This window comes from Entelurus aequoreus, linkage group LG05, assembly GCF_033978785.1.
Source record: "Entelurus aequoreus isolate RoL-2023_Sb linkage group LG05, RoL_Eaeq_v1.1, whole genome shotgun sequence".
NCBI classification, from domain to species: Eukaryota; Metazoa; Chordata; class Actinopteri; order Syngnathiformes; family Syngnathidae; genus Entelurus; species Entelurus aequoreus.
The window spans coordinates 9,480,416-9,502,018 of NC_084735.1; the positions used below are offsets into that span (position 1 = coordinate 9,480,416).

General features: G+C 36.3%; 1 protein-coding gene across 3 annotated transcripts; it reads right to left on the reverse strand.

The window, feature by feature from the left end:
• Positions 1–1,905: 1,905 nt before the first annotated feature.
• LOC133649588 (serine-rich and transmembrane domain-containing protein 1-like) lies at positions 1,906–21,474 on the reverse strand. Of its 3 annotated transcripts, none has more exons than XM_062046191.1 (2): positions 21,422–21,474; positions 1,906–2,264 (listed from the first exon to the last, which is right to left on the reverse strand). In XM_062046191.1, exon 2 carries the CDS (start codon positions 2,257–2,259, stop codon positions 1,906–1,908), a length of 354 nt encoding a protein of 117 aa, XP_061902175.1. In that variant the 5' UTR covers positions 2,260–2,264; positions 21,422–21,474. The 3 variants fall into 3 exon arrangements, with proteins under 3 accessions (XP_061902175.1, XP_061902174.1, XP_061902173.1); XM_062046190.1 differs by lacking the exon at positions 21,422–21,474 and adding an exon at positions 17,526–17,535; XM_062046189.1 differs by lacking the exon at positions 21,422–21,474 and adding an exon at positions 7,117–7,211.
• Positions 21,475–21,603: the final 129 nt, after the last annotated feature.

Consider the following 21,603-nt stretch of genomic DNA (forward strand, 5'->3'; position numbering starts at 1 on the left):
AAAGACGACCATATTTGGGTCACAGTGACAAAGACGACCATATTTGGGGTCACAGGAACAAAGACGACCATATTTGAGGTCACAGGAACAAAGACGACCATATTTGGGGTCACAGGAACAAAGAAGACCATATTTGGGGTCACAGCAAGAAAGACGACTATATTTGGGGTCACAGGAACAAAGACGACCATATTTGGGGTCACAGGAACAAAGACGACCATATTTGGGGTCACAGGAACAAAGAAGACCATATTTGGGGTCACAGGAACAAAGAAGACCATATTTGGGGTCACAGCAAGAACGACAACTATATTTGGGGTCACAGGAACAAAGACGATCATATTTGGGGTCACAGCAAGAAAGACAACTATATTTGGGGTCACAGGAACAAAGACGACCATATTTGGGGTGACAGGAACAAAGACGACCATATTTGGGCTCACAGGAACAAAGGAGACTATATTTGGGGTCACAGCAAGAAAGACGACTATATTTGGGGTCACAGGAACAAATAAGACCATATTTGGGGTCACAGGAACAAAGACGACCATATTTGAGGTCACATGAACAAAGATGACTATATTTGGGGTCACAGCAAGAAAGACAACTATATTTGGTTTCACAGGAACAGAGACGACCATATTTGGGTTCACAGGAAAAAAGACGACCATATTTGGGGTCACAGGAACAAAGACGACCATATTTGGGGTCACAGGAAGAAAGACGACCATATTTGGGTTCACAGGAAGAAAGACGACCATATTTGGGTTCACAGGAACAGAGACGACCATATTTGGGGTAACAGGAAGTAAGACGACCATATTTGGGTTCACAGGAACAAAGACGATTATATTTGGTTTCACAGGAACAGAGACGACCATATTTGGGGTCACAGGAACAAAGAAGACTATATTTGAGGTCACAGCAAAAAAGATGACTATATTTGGTTTCACAGGAACAGAGACGACCATATTTGGGATCACAGGAACAAAGAAGACCATATTTGGGGTCACAGCAAGAAAGACGACTATATTTGGGGTCACAGGAACAAAGACGACCATATTTGAGGTCACAGGAACAAAGACGATCATATTTGGAGTCACAGCAAGAAAGACGACTATATTTGGGCTCACAGGAACAAAGGAGACTATATTTGGGGTCACAGCAAGAAAGACGACTATATTTGGGGTCACAGGAACAAAGACGACCATATTTGGGGTCACAGGAACAAAGACGACCATATTTGGGGTCACAGGAACAAAGACCATATTTGGGGTCACAGCAAGAAAGACGACTATATTTGGGGTCACTGGAACAAATAAGACCATATTTGGGGTCACAGGAACAAAGACGACCATATTTGAGGTCACAGGAACAAAGATGACTATATTTGGGGTCACAGGAACAGGGACGACCATATTTGGGGTCACAGGAAAAAAGACGACCATATTTGGGGTCACAGGAACAAAGACGACTATATTTGGGGTCACAGGAAGTAAGACGACCATATTTGGGGTCACAGGAACAAAGACGATTATATTTGGCGTCACAGGAACAAAGACGACCATATTTGGGGTCACAGGAACAAAGACGACCATATTTGGGGTCACAGGAACAAAGACGACCATATTTGGGGTCACAGGAACAAAGACGACCATATTTGGACTGCTGTCCCGAGTGGTGCCCTCAACTTGGCAATGTTTGGATGAGTTTGGGGTGGAAGAAGGCCTCCAACTTGGCGCCTCACAAATGGACAAATCTTCTCGTCACTTCCTGCAGCCGTCCCAATACTTTTGTTCTTGCGGGCACAAAGTCCAGACAACATCTGCTTCAAGTCTACAGAAAATAATACTCATGGTGGACGAGTGCGCCTCAGGTGCGCCTCAGGTGCGCCTCAGGTGCGCCTCAGGTGCGCAGCGAGGACGTGGGGGACGTCCGAGACGAGACGCTGCACACCTCCATGTTGGTGAAGCGTCCTTCGCCGCCGCAGTCGGGCAGCGAGGATGAAGTGGAGGAGGAGGAGGAGACAATGTTCTTCAGCCTGTGGAGGGCCACCAGGAGCAGGCTGAGCAGGAGCAGCAGGAGGCCCAGGAAGAGGCAGACGTAGACCTGCACACTCCCGCCCCCCCGACCCCGCGACCAGGAGGAGGAGGAGGAGGCTGACGTCACATTCCACGTGGGTGAGAGGCGGTGGAAGGTTCCGTTTCCCGCTGTGGAGGTTTCGTCGTTGCCCACGGCGACCACGTCCATCCCTGACATCCCAGCTGGACACCAGGAGAGAGGACATGTCAATATTGTTAGAAAACATTGCATTAAATAACTTATTATTATTATATATTACATTGTTATAATAACTATATTATTAATAATAATATAGTTATTATAAGAATGTATAAAGTACAACCTTAAAATAACTATATTATTATTGTACATTACATCATTATAATAACTATATTATTATTGTACATTACATCGTTATAATAACTATATTATTATTGTACATTACATCATTATAATAACTATATTATTGTACATTACATCGTTATAATAACTACATTATTATTCTACATTACATCATTATAATAACTATGATTATTGTACATTACATCATTATAATAACTATGATTATTGTACATTACATCATTATAATAACTATGATTATTGTACATTACATCATTATAATAACTATGATTATTGTACATTACATCATTATAATAACTATATTATTATTGTACATTACATCGTTATAATAACTATATTATTATTGTACATTACATCATAATAACTATATTATTATTGTACATTACATCATTATAATAACTATTTTATTATTGTACATTACATCATTAAAATAACTATATTATTATTGTACATTACATCATTAAAATAACTATATTATTATTCAGAATCAGAAGTACTTTATTAATCCCAGAGGGGAAATTAAGATTTTCCGCACAATCCCATTCAAGATCAGACAAACATTACAGGGAGACAGAACAGGATCAAACATTACAGGGAGACAGAACAGGATCAAACATTACAGGGAGACAGAACATGATCAAATATTACAGGGAGACATAACAGGATCAAACATTACAGGGAGACAGAACAGGATCAAACATTACAGGGAGACAGAACAGGATCAAACATTACAGGGAGACAGAACATGATCAAATATTACAGGGAGACAGAACAGGATCGAACATTTTCAGGGAGACAGAACAGGATCAAACATTACAGGGAGACAGAACAGGATCAAACATTACAGGGAGACAGAACAGGATCAAACATTTTCAGGGAGACAGAACAGGATCAAAAATTTTCAGGGAGACAGAACAGGATCAAACATTTTCAGGGAGACAGAACATGATCAAACATTACAGGGAGACAGAACATGATCAAACATTACTGGGAGACACAACAGGATCAAACATTACAGGGAGACAGAAAAGGATCAAACATTACAGGGAGACAGAACAAGATCAAACATTACAGGGAGACAGAACATGATCAAACATTACAGGGAGACAGAACAGGATCAAACATTACAGGGAGACAGAACAAGATCAAACATTACAGGGAGACAGAACAGGATCAAACATTTTCAGGGAGACAGAACAGGATCAAACATTTTCAGGGAGGCAGAACATGATCAAATATTACAGGGAGACAGAACATGATCAAACATTACATGGAGACAGAACATGATCAAACATTACTGGGAGACCGAACAGGATCAAACATTACAGGGAGACAGAACAGGATCAAATATTACAGGGAGACAGAACAGGATCAAACATTACAGGGAGACAGAACATGATCAAACATTACAGGGAGACAGAACAGGATCAAATATTACAGGGAGACAGAACAGGATCAAACATTACAGGGAGACAGAACAGGATCAAATATTACAGGGAGACAGAACAGGATCAAACATTTTCAGGGAGACAGAACATGATCAAACATTACAGGGAGACAGAACATGATCAAACATTACTGGGAGACACAACAGGATCAAACATTACAGGGAGACAGAAAAGGATCAAACATTACAGGGAGACAGAACAGGATCAAACATTACAGGGAGACAGAACAAGATCAAACATTACAGGGGGACAGAACAGGATCAAACATTACAGGGAGACAGAACATGATCAAACATTACAGGGAGACAGAACATGATCAAACATTACAGGGAGACAGAACATGATCAAACATTACTGGGAGACACAACAGGATCAAACATTACAGGGAGACAGAAAAGGATCAAACATTACAGGGAGACAGAACAGGATCAAACATTACAGGGAGACAGAACAGGATCAAACATTACAGGGAGACAGAACAGGATCAAACATTACAGGGAGACAGAACATGATCAAATATTACAGGGAGACAGAACAGGATCGAACATTTTCAGGCAGACAGAACAGGATCAAACATTACAGGGAGACAGAACAAGATCAAACATTACAGGGAGACAGAACATGATCAAACATTACAGGGAGACAGAACAGGATCAAACATTACAGGGAGACAGAACAAGATCAAACATTACAGGGAGACAGAACAGGATCAAACATTTTCAGGGAGACAGAACAGGATCAAACATTTTCAGGGAGACAGAACATGATCAAATATTACAGGGAGACAGAACATGATCAAACATTACATGGAGACAGAACATGATCAAACATTACAGGGAGACAGAACAGGATCAAACATTACATGGAGACAGAACATGATCAAACATTACAGGGAGACAGAACATGATCAAACATTACAGGGAGACAGAACAGGATCAAATATTACAGGGAGACAGAACAGGATCAAACATTACAGGGAGACAGAACAGGATCAAATATTACAGGGAGACAGAACAGGATCAAACATTTTCAGGGAGACAGAACATGATCAAACATTACAGGGAGACAGAACATGATCAAACATTACTGGGAGACACAACAGGATCAAACATTACAGGGAGACAGAAAAGGATCAAACATTACAGGGAGACAGAACAGGATCAAACATTACAGGGAGACAGAACAAGATCAAACATTACAGGGGGACAGAACAGGATCAAACATTACAGGGAGACAGAACATGATCAAACATTACAGGGAGACAGAACATGATCAAATATTACAGGGAGACAGAACAGGATCGAACATTTTCAGGGAGACAGAACAGGATCAAACATTACAGGGAGACAGAACAAGATCAAACATTACAGGGAGACAGAACATGATCAAACATTACAGGGAGACAGAACAGGATCAAACATTACAGGGAGACAGAACAGGATCAAACATTACAGGGAGACAGATCAAGATCAAACATTACAGGGAGACAGAACAGGATCAAACATTACAGGGAGACAGAACAAGATCAAACATTACAGGGAGACAGAACATGATCAAACATTACAGGGAGACAGAACATGATCAAACATTACAGGGGGACAGAACAGGATCAAACATTACAGGGAGACAGAACAGGATCAAACATTACAGGGAGACAGAACAGGATCAAACATTTTCAGGGAGACAGAACATGATCAAATATTACAGGGAGACAGAACATGATCAAACATTACATGGAGACAGAACATGATCAAACATTACTGGGAGACAGAACAGGATCAAACATTACAGGGAGACAGAACAGGATCAAACATTACAGGGGGACAGAACAGGATCAAACATTACAGGGAGACAGAACATGATCAAACATTACAGGGGGACAGAACAGGATCAAACATTACAGGGAGACAGAACAGGATCAAACATTACAGGGAGACAGAACAGGATCAAACATTACAGGGAGACAGAACAGGATCAAACATTTTCAGGGAGACAGAACATGATCAAATATTACAGGGGGACAGAACAGGATCAAACATTACAGGGAGACAGAACAGGATCAAATATTACAGGGAGACAGAACAGGATCAAACATTACAGGGAGACAGAACAGGATCAAACATTACAGGGGGACAGAACAGGATCAAACATTACAGGGAGACAGAACATGATCAAACATTACAGGGGGACAGAACAGGATCAAACATTACAGGGAGACAGAACAAGATCAAACATTACAGGGGGACAGAACAGGATCAAACATTACAGGGAGACAGAACAGGATCACATATTACAGGGGGACAGAACAGGATCAAACATTACAGGGAGACAGAACAGGATCAAACATTACAGGGGGACAGAACAGGATCAAACATTACAGGGAGACAGAACATGATCAAACATTACAGGGGGACAGAACAGGATGAAACATTACAGGGAGACAGAAAAGGATCAAACATTACAGGGAGACAGAACATGATCAAACATTACAGGGGGACAGAACAGGATCAAACATTACAGGGAGACAGAACAGGATAAAACATTACAGGGAGACAGAACAGGATAAAACATTACAGGGAGACAGAACAGGATCGCTGACGGGTCTGACGACTTCCGGCGACCCTTACCATAAAAAGGTGAGAAACCGGTAAAGGTTGGGGTGGGGGGGGGGGGGGAGTAAAAAAAATATTCAGTCAAAGGCTGGACTTCAGGGAGGGGGTACAGACTGAGGCCAATGGAAAAAAAAACCTCATGGCCATAGCACACATAAACATTTTACATAGAACCAACAAAACTTGCAACAGAGGGGAGGTATGCTGGATGCTGCTGTATAAGTGCTAGTCAGCCATCCATCGCCCCTAAGAGGAATCAAGGTGTGCTGAAGGCGTGCAACTATTACCTCATGATATTAACTTTATTATTATTCATTAATCTCTCATGATTACTATTTTATCACATAATCTCTAACTATTATTATTACATATCTCATGATAACTATATTATTATTACATACCGTATTTCCTTGAATAGCCGCAGGGGCGTTAATTAATTTAAAACCTCCTGTCACTCCTGCGTTTACCGGAAACCGGCGGGATGGCCGTGCATGCGGTAATTATTTTAAAACCTCTTCTCACTCCGGCGTTTACCAAAAGGAATGCGGTAAATTTAGGCGTGCGCTTTGAGTGTGATGTAAGCATACCATCATGAAAAGCACATTTAATTCAAAAAAACGTTATTATGGTCTTACCTGTATTATAAATGGAGTCCATTTGCAGCTCCTTCTGACCAAAAGCATCGATAACTTGTTTATAGAAGTCTTCATTATTTCCTTTTTTCCGTTTTAAAAGTCTCTGTCTCAATGGAGATATTCCTTTAATTATTACCTCCTGCTTCCATTGAAAGTCCAGTTTAGAAAACTGTTTTATTTTAGATACCCTCCTTGTTAAAAGGAAGAGATAAAAATCTCTTGCTGCGTGTGTTCACTTCTTCTGCAGTACAGGAAGTCGCAAGAAGGATCACTAGCGCGGCAGCGCCCTCTACCACCAGGAGGCGGGAGTCATTTAATGACTCATACAGTATTTCACACACGCAGCTACGGTATATTAATAAAACATAGCTGCTTACTGTTCTCTTTAGCATACTGTGCCGGTATTCAATAGCTTGGACCTTAAATCCTACTGAAAAGCTCTTTATCTTTTTTCCTTTGTGCGATTGTAAACTACTGAAAGCAGCTTCCTCCATTTTGAAAATGAGGACAGATGCGTCACTCGTGACGTAACGAATTTGACCCGGTGGAAGTTCTAGCCATATGCTAAATATTTTGCGAAACGAGTTTGACCCGGTGAAAATTATAGACATGCGATAATAAAATTAATATTTTGCGAAACGAATTTGATCCAGCTTCAATAATGAACCGGCGATAAGGCCAAGCATGCGTTAATTATTTTGAGAAACGAGTTTGACCCGGCAGTAATTCTAGACGTGCGAATACTATATTCCCTGCGCCAATTCAAGGAAATACGGTAATCTCTCATGATTACTATTTTATTACATAATCTCTAACTATTATTATTACATATCTCATGATAACTATATTATTATTAATCTCTCATGATATCTATTATTTTATTAATCCCTAATTATTATTACATAATATCTCATGATAATTAACATTATTACTTAATCTCTCCTGATAACTATTAATTTATTAGATCATCTCTAATTATTATTACATAATATCTCATAATTAACATATGATTATTACTTCATCTCTCATGATAACTATTTTATTACATGATATCTCATGATAATTAACATATTATTACTTAATCTCTCACGATAACCATTACTTTATTACATCATCTCTATCTATTAATACATATCTCATGATAACTTTATTATTATTATTACTTAATCTCTCATGATAACTATTTTATTAATCTCTAATTATTTTTACATAATATCTCATGATAATAACCATATTATTATTACTTAATCTCTCATGATAATCATTATTTTATTACATAATCTCTAACTATTATTACATATCTCATGATAACTATCATTACTTAATCTCTCATTATTACTATTTTATTACATAATTTCATATAATTTATTATTACATAATCTCTCATGATAACTATATTATTACATAATATCTCATGATAATAACTACATTATTACATATCTCAATTATACTCTTACATAATATCTCATTATAATAACTATATCATTACATAATATCTGATGATGATAATAACTATTACATAATATCTCATGGTAATTATATTATTAGTACTTATTATCTCATAATAACTATTATTACATAACTCATGATAATACCTATATTATTACATATCTCATAATAACTACTATTACATAATATATAACTATATTATTACATAATATGAATACTATATTATTAGTAATTATCTCATAACTATTATTACATAACTCATGATAATAACTATATTATTACATAACTCATAACTATTTTATTACATAACTCATAATAACTATATTATTACATAACTCATGGTAATAACTGTATTATTACATAACTCATGATAATAACTATATTATTACATAACTCATAATAACTATATTATTACATAACTCATGGTAATAACTGTATTATTACATAACTCATGATAATAACTATATTATTACATAACTCATGATAATAACTATATTATTACATAACTCATAATAATAACTATATTATTACATAACTCATAATAACTATATTATTACATAACTCATGGTAATAACTGTATTATTACATAACTCATGATAATAACTATATTATTACATAACTAATGATAATAACTATATTATTATATAACTCATAATAACTATATTATTACATAACTCATGGTAATAACTAATATTACATAACTCATGATAATAACTATATTATTACATAACTCATAATAACTATATTATTACATAACTCATGGTAATAACTGTATTATTACATAACTCATAATAATAACTATATTATTACATAACTCATGATAATAACTATGTTATTACATAACTCATAATAACTATATTATTACATAACTCATAATAACTATATTATTACATAACTCATGGTAATAACTGTATTATTACATAACTCATAATAATAACTATATCATCATTATAACTCATGATAATGACTATATTATTGCATAACTCATAATAGCTATTTTATTACATAACTCATGGTAATAACTGTATTATTACATAACTCATGATAATAACTATATTATTACATAACTCATGATAATAACTATATTATTACATAAGTCATGGTAATAACTATAGTATTACATAACTCGTGATAATAACTATAATATTACATCATATCTGACAATAAATATATGTGAATGTCCTTATCTGGATCAGCTGCGTCCATACTTTTGTCAAATATAATTCATGTTTTTTCACTCAGCAATGATTATTGAAACAACAAAAATTATTGCAACAACAAAAATCATAAAACGTATGTCATATTTTTTTAAATACTAATATGGTTATAAAAATTAAAAAAATAGTCATTTCTGTTCATTATTGCCGCCAAATAAAAGGCAACACGTGGCAACTAAGAACTCGGCCAGCAGAGGGCGCCATTGTTGCATAGAATTAAATCGGCGGCGTCCATCGAGAGTCCTTCTTTCCTTTTATGGACTTCCGCCTCCTGTCGCCTTCGACGTTGACCTTCTCCACGGAGCAAGAAGCCTATTAATCTTCCAGGCGGGGTTATTCATTTATTTATTATTATTATTATTATTATTATTATTATTATTACTATTATTATTAGATTTATTCAACATTGATTACCTTTGGAACACTGTCACTTCCTGTTTCCTGTGTCCCCCTTTCAGCCCGTCTTCCGTGTCTCTCTCTCTTTAGCTCCGCCTCTCCGCGCCTGCGCTCTGAGTCCCCCCTCGCCTGTGAACCCTGACTGCGTCATTGTCATCTGGAGTGCTTAGTGATTGTGCCTAATGAAGCTTTTTGTCGCCTAGCAACGAGGCGCGGGTCACGCTGTGTCACGCGCCTCACTTAATCACGTGACTGCGCGTGCATATGGACGATAATGAAACAAAGGTGGCGGATCGGCGTCGTCAGGCCTTATTTGGGGGCACAATCCCCTTTAAATAATTTGGTGTGACTTTTTTTGGACAAAAACAATGACGATAAAATCAATATAAATACGCAGGAATATGAGTTTGAATAAATAATAACATATCCCTTCTGTTTGATTGACCTTACGGAAAACCTTAGCAGGCAGCAGCAGCGGTTTAGTGCGTCCACGTCCTGCTGTTTTACGGAAGTAAACGTGTTTCAATTGTATTTATATATATATATATATATATATATATATATATATATATATATATATATATATATATATATATATATATATATATATATATATATATATATATATATATATATATATATTTTTTTTTCAATTTTTTCTAAAATGCTGCATTTACAAACAATCGAGAAATAATAATAATAATAATAATAATCAAAATAAGTACAAAAACCCTACAAATCAGCACCAGGGGGTTGTAAATTAGTAACTAAAATACGATGCAATATATATATATATATATATATGTATATATATATATATATATATATATATATATATATATATATATATATATATATATATATATATATATATATATATATATATATATATATATATAATATATAACAACAAGTTGTCAGCTAAACAATCTTGATATGATATCTACATTATTAAATATGCCATGATAATAACTATGTTATTACATAATATCTCATGATAATAATAATTATTACGTACTTCATGATAGTAACTATATTATTTTTATATATGTCATGATAATTATTCCATAATATCTCATGATAACTATATTAAATATGTCATGATAATAACTATTATTATTACAAAATGTATCATGATAATAACTATTATAACATCATATCTCATAATAACTATTATTAAATCATATCTCATGATAATAACTATATTATTATTACATAATATCCCATGATAATAACTATATCATTATTACATAATATCTAATGATAATAACTATATTATTACATAATATCTCATGTAATAACTATAGTATTATTGCATAATTGCTCATAATAATAACTATATTATAACATAATATCTCATGATAACTATATTATTACATAATATCTCATAATAACTATTATTAAATAATATCGTCTCATGATAATAACTATATTATTACATAATATCTCATGTAATAACTATTATCATTACATAATATCTCATGTAATAACTATATTATTATTACATAATATCTCATGATAATAACTATTAATATTACATAATATCTCATGTAATAACTATATTATTATTACATAATATCCCATGATAATAACTATTATCATTACATAATATCTCATGTAATAACTATTATCATTACATAATATCTCATGTAATAACTATATTATTATTACATAATATCTCATGATAATAACTATTATTATTACATAATATCTCATGTAATAACTATTGTGATTTAGGGCTATATAAATAAACATTGATTGATTGATTGATTATTACATAATATCTCATGATAATAACTGTATTATTACATAATATCTCATGTAATAACTATATTATTACATAATATCTCATGTAATAACTATATTATTATTACATAATATCTCATGTAATAACTATATAATTATTACATAATATTTCATGTAATAACTATATTATTATTACATAATATCTCATGTAATAACTATTGTGATTTAGGGCTATATAAATAAACATTGATTGATTGATTATTACATAATATCTCGTGATAACTATAATTACATAATATTTCATGTAATAACTATATTATTACATAATATCTCATGATAATAACTATATTATTACATAATATCTCATGATAATAACTATATTATTACATAATATCTCATGTAATAACTATTGTGATTTAGGGCTGTATGAATAAACATTGATTGATTGATTGATTGATTGATTATTACATAATATCTCATGATAACTATAATTACATAATATTTCATGTAATAACTATATTATTACATGATATCTCATGATAATAACTATATTATTACATAATATCTCATGATAATAACTATATTATTACATGATATCTCATGATAATAACTATATTATTACATGATATCTCATGATAATAACTATATTATTACATAATATCTCATGATAATAACTATATTATTACATAATATCTCATGATAATAACTATATTATTACATGATATCTCATGATAATAACTATATAATAGTTATTATCAATCTTGCAAGTGCAACAATTGTGATTTGAAGATTGAAACACATTTAGGTGGAAATCCAGCCTCCGTTTTCCATGCAAGAATGTTTTCTTCCAGCAGAACCGCCTGTGTTGTCAGGTCAACTGTGCAGGTTGTATACACTGCTGTCATCTGTGACACATTACAAGTTGTATACACTGCTGTCATCTGTGACACATTACAAGTTGTATACACTGCTGTCATCTGTGACACATTACAAGTTGTATACACTGCTGTCATCTGTGACACGTTACAAGTTGTATACACTGCTGTCATCTGTGACACATTACAAGTTGTATACACTGCTGTCATCTGTGACACGTTACAAGTTGTATACACTGCTGTCACCTGTGACACATTACAAGTTGTATACACTGCTGTCATCTGTGACACGTTACAAGTTGTATACACTGCTGTCATCTGTGACACATTACAAGTTGTATACACTGCTGTCATCTGTGACACGTTACAAGTTGTATACACTGCTGTCATCTGTGACACGTTACAAGTTGTATACACTGCTGTCATCTGTGACACGTTACAAGTTGTATACACTGCTGTCATCTGTGACACATTACAAGTTGTATACACTGCTGTCATCTGTGACACGTTACAAGTTGTATACACTGCTGTCACCTGTGACACATTACAAGTTGTATACACTGCTGTCATCTGTGACACGTTACAAGTTGTATACACTGCTGTCATCTGTGACACATTACAAGTTGTATACACTGCTGTCATCTGTGACACGTTACAAGTTGTATACACTGCTGTCACCTGTGACACATTACAAGTTGTATACACTGCTGTCATCTGTGACACATTACAAGTTGTATACACTGCTGTCATCTGTGACACATTACAAGTTGTATACACTGCTGTCATCTGTGACACATTACAAGTTGTATACACTGCTGTCATCTGTGACACGTTACAAGTTGTATACACTGCTGTCATCTGTGACACGTTACAATTTGTATACACTGCTGTCATCTGTGACACATTACAAGTTGTATACACTGCTGTCACCTGTGACACGTTACAAGTTGTATACACTGCTGTCATCTGTGACATGTTGCAAGTTGGTATACACTGCTGTCATCTGTGACACCTAATTCTAATTATATATGTATATATATATATATATATATATATATATATATATATATATATATATATATATATATATATATATATATATATATCCATCCATCCATCCATCCATCTTCTTCCGCTTATCCGAGGTCGGGTCGCGGGGGCAGCAGCTTAAGCAGGGAAGCCCAGACTTCCCTCTCCCCAGTCACTTCGTCCAGCTCCTCCCGGGGGATCCCGAGGCGTTCCCAGGCCAGCCGGGAGACATAGTCTTCCCAACGTGTCCTGGGTCTTCCCCGTGGCCTCCTACCGGTCGGACGTGCCCTAAACACCTCCCTAGGGAGGCGTTCGGGTGGCATCCTGACCAGATGCCCGAACCACCTCATCTGGCTCCTCTCGGTGTGGAGGAGCAGCGGCTTTACTTTGAGCTCCCCCCGGATGGCAGAGCTTCTCACCCTATCTCTAAGGGAGAGACCCGCCACCCGGCGGAGGAAACTAATTTCGGCCGCTTGTACCCGTGATCTTGTCCTTTCGGTCATAACCCAAAGCTCATGACCATAGGTGAGGATGGGAACGTAGATCGACCGGTAAATTGAGAGCTTTGCCTTCCGGCTCAGCTCCTCCTTCACCACAACGGATCGATACAGCGTCCGCATTACTGAAGACGCCGCACCGATCCGCCTGTCGATCTCACGATCCACTCTTCCCTCACTCGTGAACAAGACTCCGAGGTACTTGAACTCCTCCACTTGGGGCAGGGTTTCCTCCGCAACCCGGAGATGGCACTCCACCCTTTTCCGGGCGAGAACCATGGATTCGGACATGGAGGTGCTGATTCTCATCCCAGTCGCTTCACACTCAGCTGCGAACCGATCCAGTGAGAGCTGAAGATCCTGGCCAGATGAAGCCATCAGGACCACATCATCTGCAAAAAGCAGAGACCTAATCCTGCAACCACCAAACCAGATCCCCTCAACGCCTTGACTGCGCCTAGAAATTCTGTCCATAAAAGTTATGAACAGAATCGGTGACAAAGGGCAGCCTTGGCGGAGTCCAACCCTCACTGGAAACGTGTCCGACTTACTGCCGGCAATGCGGACCAAACTCTGGCACTGATCATACAGGGAGCGGACCGCCACAATCAGACAGTCCGATACCCCATACTCTCTGAGCACTCCCCACAGGACTTCCCGAGGGACACGGTCGAATGCCTTCTCCAAGTCCACAAAACACATGTAGGCTGGTTGGGCAAACTCCCATGCACCCTCAAGGACCCTGCCCAGAGTATAGAGCTGGTCCACAGTTCCACGACCAGGACGAAAACCACACTGTTCCTCCTGAATCCAAGGTTCCACTATCCGGCGTAGCCTCCTCTCCAGCACACCTGAATAGACCTTACCGGGAAGGCTGAGGAGTGTGATCCCACGATAGTTAGAACACACCCTCCGGTTCCCCTTCTTAAAGAGAGGAACCACCACCCCGGTCTGCCAATCCAGAGGTACCGCCCCCGATGTCCACGCGATGCTGCAGAGTCTTGTCAACCAAGACAGCCCCACAGCATCCAGAGCCTTAAGGAACTCCGGGCGGATCTCATCCACCCCCGGGGCCTTGCCACCGAGGAGCTTTTTAACTACCTCAGCAACCTCAGCCCCAGAATAGGAGAGCCCACCACAGATTCCCCAGGCACTACTTCCTCATAGGAAGACGTGTTGGTGGGATTGAGGAGGTCTTCGAAGTATTCCCTCCACCGATCCACGCAGTCGAGGTCAGCAGAACACCATTCTCACCATACACGGTGTTGATAGTGCACTGCTTCCCCTTCCTGAGGCGGCGGATGGTGGTCCAGAATCGCTTCGAAGCCGTCCGGAAGTCGTTTTCCATGGCTTCCCCGAACTCCTCCCATGTCCGAGTTTTTGCCTCCGCGACCGCCGAAGCCGCACACCGCTTGGCCTGTCGGTACCTGTCCGCTGCCTCAGGAGTCCTATGAGCCAAAAGAACCCGATAGGACTCCTTCTTCAGCTTGACGGCATCCCTCACCGCCGGTGTCCACCAACGGGTTCTAGGATTACCGCCACGACAGGCACCAACTACCTTGCGGCCACAGCTCCAATCAGCCGCCTCGACAATAGAGGTGCGGAACACGGTCCATTCGGACTCAATGTCCAGCACCTCCCTCGTGACATGTTCAAAGTTCTTCCGGAGGTGGGAATTGAAACTCTCTCTGACAGGAGACTCTGCCAGACGTTCCCAGCAAACCCTCACAATGCGTTTGGGCCTGCCAGGTCTGTCCGGCATCCTCCCCCACCATCGCAGCCAACTCACCACCAGGTGGTGATCGGTAGAAAGCTCCGCCCCTCTCTTCACCCGAGTGTCCAAAACATGAGGCCGCAAATCCGACGACACAACTACAAAGTCGATCATGGAACTGCGGCCTAGGGTGTCCTGGTGCCAAGTGCACATATGGACACCCTTATGTTTGAACATGGTGTTTGTTATGGACAATCTGTGACGGGCACAAAAGTCCAATAACAACACACCGCTCGGGTTCAGATCCGGGCGGCCATTCTTCCCAATCACGCCTCTCCAGGTTTCACTGTCGCTGCCAACATGAGCATTGAAGTCCCCCAGTAGAACGAGGGAATCACCCGGGGGAGCACCCTCAAGTACTCCCTCGAGTGAATCCAAAAAGGGTGGGTACTCTGAGCTGCGGTTTGGCGCGTAAGCACAAACCACAGTCAGGACCCGTTCCCCCACCCGAAGGCGGAGGGAAGCTACCCTCTCGTCCACCGGGTTGAACTCCAACATGCAGGCTCTGAGCCGGGGGGGCAACAAGAATTGCCACCCCAGCCCGTCGCCTCTCACTGCCGGCAACGCCAGAGTAGAAGAGAGTCCAGCCCCTCTCGAGAGAACTGGTTCCAGAGCCCTTGGTGTGCGTCGAAGTGAGTCCGACTATGTCTAGTCGGAACTTCTCCACCTCGCGCACTAGCTCAGGCTCCTTCCCCCCCAGCGAGGTGACGTTCCACGTCCCAAGAGCTAGCTTCTGTAGCCGAGGGTCGGACCGCCAAGTGCCCTGCCTTGGGAATATATATATATATATATATATATATATATATATATATATATATATATATATATATATATATATATATATATATATATATATATATATATGTCTAATTCTCATGCAGTGCCAACAAGTTGTGAGCAAAAAGATCTCGCAAGTGCAAACACTTTCAAGGAACCCCCTGGGGACTAAGCCCCGCCTGTTCCTCAAACCTAGTGACGCCCCTGGTTAGTGTACGACTGGTGTGTATTAGATTCATGTGTGTGTGTGTGTGTGTGTGTGTGTGTGTGTGTGTTCTGTCAAGTTGCGATTAAAGGATTTGTTCTCCAGTGTGAGAGAAACATTTAGTCAATGATGCCCGAGAGGATCCTTGTTTGATGAATAATGGAAACGATTGATGTGTGACAAAATGTCATGACATTTACTCTGTGTGTGTGTGTGTGTGTGTGTGTGTGTGTGTGTGTGTGTGTGTGTGTGTGTGTGTGTGTGTGTGTGTGTGTGTGTGTGTGTGTGTGTGTGTGTGTGTGTGTGTGTGTGTGTGTGTGTGTGTGTGTGAAACAGCTGTCACAATACTCAGAATATACCAGATAATGTCAAGCCGACGGCGTTTCTGGGTGTTGTTGATAAACGGTTTTCGCCTCGCATAGGAGAGTTTTAACTTGCACTTACGGATGTAGCGACCAACTGTAGTTGCTGACAGCGGGTTTCTGAAGTGTTCCTGAGCCCATGTGGTGATATCCTTTACACACCGATGTGGCTTGTTGATGTGGTACAGCCTGAGGGATGGAAGGTCACGGGCTTAGCTGCTTACGTGCAGTGATTTCTCCGGATTCTCGGAACCCTTTGATGATATTACGGAGCGTAGATGGTGAAATCCCTCAATTCAAAGGTTTTTCTTAAACTGTTCAACAATTTGCTCAGGCATTTGTTGACAAAGCGGTGACCCTCGCCCCATCCTTGTTTGTGAACGACTGAGCATTTCATGGAATCTACTTTTATACCCAATCATGGCACCCACCTGTTCCCAATTAGCCCGCACACCTGTGGGATGTTCCAAATAAGTCTTTGATGAGCGTTCCTCAACTTTATCAGTATTTATTGCCACCTTTCCCAACTTCTTTGTCACGTGTTGCTGCCATCAAATTATAAAGTTAATGATTATTTGCAAAGAAAAAAAAAAAGTTTATCAGTTTGAACATCAAATATGTTGTCTTTGTAGCATATTCAACTGAATATGGCTTGAAAAGGATTTGCAAATCATTGTATTCCGTTTATATTTACATCTAACACAATTTCCCAACTCATATGGAAACGGTGTTTGTATATACATACATATATACGTATATTTACATATATATATATATATATATATATATATATATATATATATATATATATATATATATATATATGTATATATATATATATATATATATATATATATATATATATATATATATATATATATATATATATATATATACATATGTATATATACATATATATATATATACATATGTATATATACATATATACACTACCGTTCAAAAGTTTGGGGTCACATTGAAATGTCCTTATTTTTGAAGGAAAAGCACTGTACTTTTCAATGAAGATAACTTTAAACTAGTCTTAACTTGAAAGAAAAACACTCTATACATTGCTAATGTGGTAAATGACTATTCTAGCTGCAAATGTCTGGTTGTTGGTGCAATATCTACATAGGTGTATAGAGGCCCATTTCCAGCAACTATCACTCCAGTGTTCTAATGGTACAATGTGTTTGGTCATTGGCTCAGAAGGCTAATTGATGATTAGAAAACCCTTGTGCAATCATGTTCACACATCTGAAAACACTTTAGCTCGTTACAGAAGCTACAAAACTGACCTTCCTTTGAGCAGATTGAGTTTCTGGAGCATCACATTTGTGGGGTCAATTAAACGCTCAAAATGGCCAGAAAAAGAGAACTTTCATCTGAAACTCGACAGTCTATTCTTGTTCTTAGAAATGAAGGCTATTCCACTAAATTGTTTGGGTGACCCCAAACTTTTGAACGGTAGTATACATATATATATATATATATATATATATATATATATATATATATATATATATATATATATATATATATATATATATATATATATATATATATATATATATATATATATATATATATATATATATATATATATACATATGTATGTATATATGTACAGTATGTATATATATTTATGTATGTGTATATATATATGTATATATTATGTACATATATACATACATACATATATATGTGTATTTACATATACTGTATATACATATATATATATATATATATATATATATATATACATATATATATATATATATATATATATATATATATATATATATATATATATATATATATCTGTATGTATGTACAGTATGTATATATATATGTATGTGTGTATATATATGTATGTATGTATATATATATATGTGTATATATATATATATATATATATATATATATATATATATATATATATATATATATATATATATATATATATATATATATATATATATATATATATATATTATACCAGATAATGTCATGCATAAACATAAGGGGCCATACTGTTGATATATATATATATATATACTGTATGTGTGTATATATATATATATATATATATATATATATATATATATATATATATATATATATATATATATATATATATATATATGTTTGTACAGTATGTATATATGTATGTATATACAGTATATATACGCATATAAATGTATACATATTTATTTACATATGTATATATATACATATATACACATATATGTATGAATATGAATGTATATATGTATGTATATATGTATGTACAGTATATATATATATATCTTTGGCAGCTTAGTCACAGATGACCATGCTAATTTACGCTCTTGTGTCAGACACTTATTTCGATTTGATGTTTAATTTTTTATTTAATTTATTTTTAATTTATTTTTAATTTTTTTAAATTTTGTAATGGTACTTTAATTATTATTAATAGTTTTTTTGTTTTTTTTAATTTAAATAGTTTTGTCATCCTATTTTAGTCAATTATTAGTAATATCTTTTCAGTTTTAATATATATATACATACATATATACATTAGTATATATATATATATATGTATAAAATGTGGACTCTTGATTGACATGTCATTAAAAATTTAATCTTGTGTACCGTAGCTGTTCCTAATCATTTGACCCTCCCATAGCCTATCCAAAATACTGAAAGTGCTCGCTGGTGGACACAATATAACACAGGGGTCACCAACCTTTTTGAAAGCAAGAGCTACTTCTTGGGTACTGATTAATGGGAAGGGCTACCAGTTTGATACACACTTCAATAAATTGCCAGAAATAGCCAATTTACTTAATTTACCTTTAACTCTATGTTATTATTAATAATTAATGATATTTACACTTAATTGAACGGTTTAAAAGAGGAGAAAACACGAAAAAAATGACAATTAAATTTTGAAACATAGTTTATCTTCAATTTCGACTCTTTGAAATTCAAAATTCAACCGAAAAAAAGAAGAGAAAAACTAGCTAATTCGAATCTTTTTGAAAAAATTAAAAAAATAATTTATGGAACATCATTAGTAATTTTTCCTGATTAACATTAATTTTAGAATTTTGATGACATGTTTTAAATAGGTTAAAATCCAATCTGCACTTTGTTGGAATATATAACAAATTGGACCAAGCTATATTTCTAACAAAGACAAATCATTATTTCTTCTAGATTTTCCAGAACAAAAATTTTAAATGAAATTCAAAAGACTTTGAAATAAGATTTAAATTTGATTCTACAGATTTTCTAGATTTGCCAGAATATTTTTTTTGAATTTTAATCATAATAAGTTTGAAGAAATATTTCACAAATATTCTCTGTCGAAAAAACAGAAGCTAAAATGAAGAATTAAATTAAAATGTATTTATTATTCTTTACAATAAAATAATTACATTTACTTGAACATCGATTTTAATTGTCAGGAAAGAAGAGGAAGGAATTTAAAAGGTAAAAAGGTATATGTGTTTAAAAATCCGAAAACCATTTTTAAGGTTGTATTTTTTCTCTAAAATTGTCTTTCTGAAAGTTGTAAGAAGCAAAGTAAAAAAAATAATGAATTTATTTCAACAAGTGAAGACCAAGTCTTTAAAATATTTTTCTTGGATTTTCAAATTCTACTTGAGTTTTGTCTCTCTTAGAATTAAAAATGTCGGGCAAAGTGAGACCAGCTTGCTAGTAAATAAATACAATTTAAAAAATAGAGGCAGCTCACTGGTAAGTGCTGCTATTTGAGCTATTTTTAGAACAGGCCAGCGGGCTACTCATCTGGTCCTTACGGGCTACCTGGTGCCCGCGGGCACCGCGTTGGTGACCCCTGGTATAACACCATGTAAATATAACACTGTTATATTTACATGGTGTTCTATTTACATGGTGTTATATATACATGGTGTTATATATAACACCATGTAAATAAACGGCGAGTGAAAGGAAAGTGAAACAAACCTGGTCAGTCGTCAGGCAGCACACAAACAAACACAATCCATCTTCTTGTCTTCTCCGCCTCTGTCCACACACACTCACACACTCTTTTTACTCACTCCCTCTCTCTCTTCTCTCTCTCTCTCTCTCTCTCTCTTTCATCACCACACACACACACACACACACACACGTATATACACACTCTC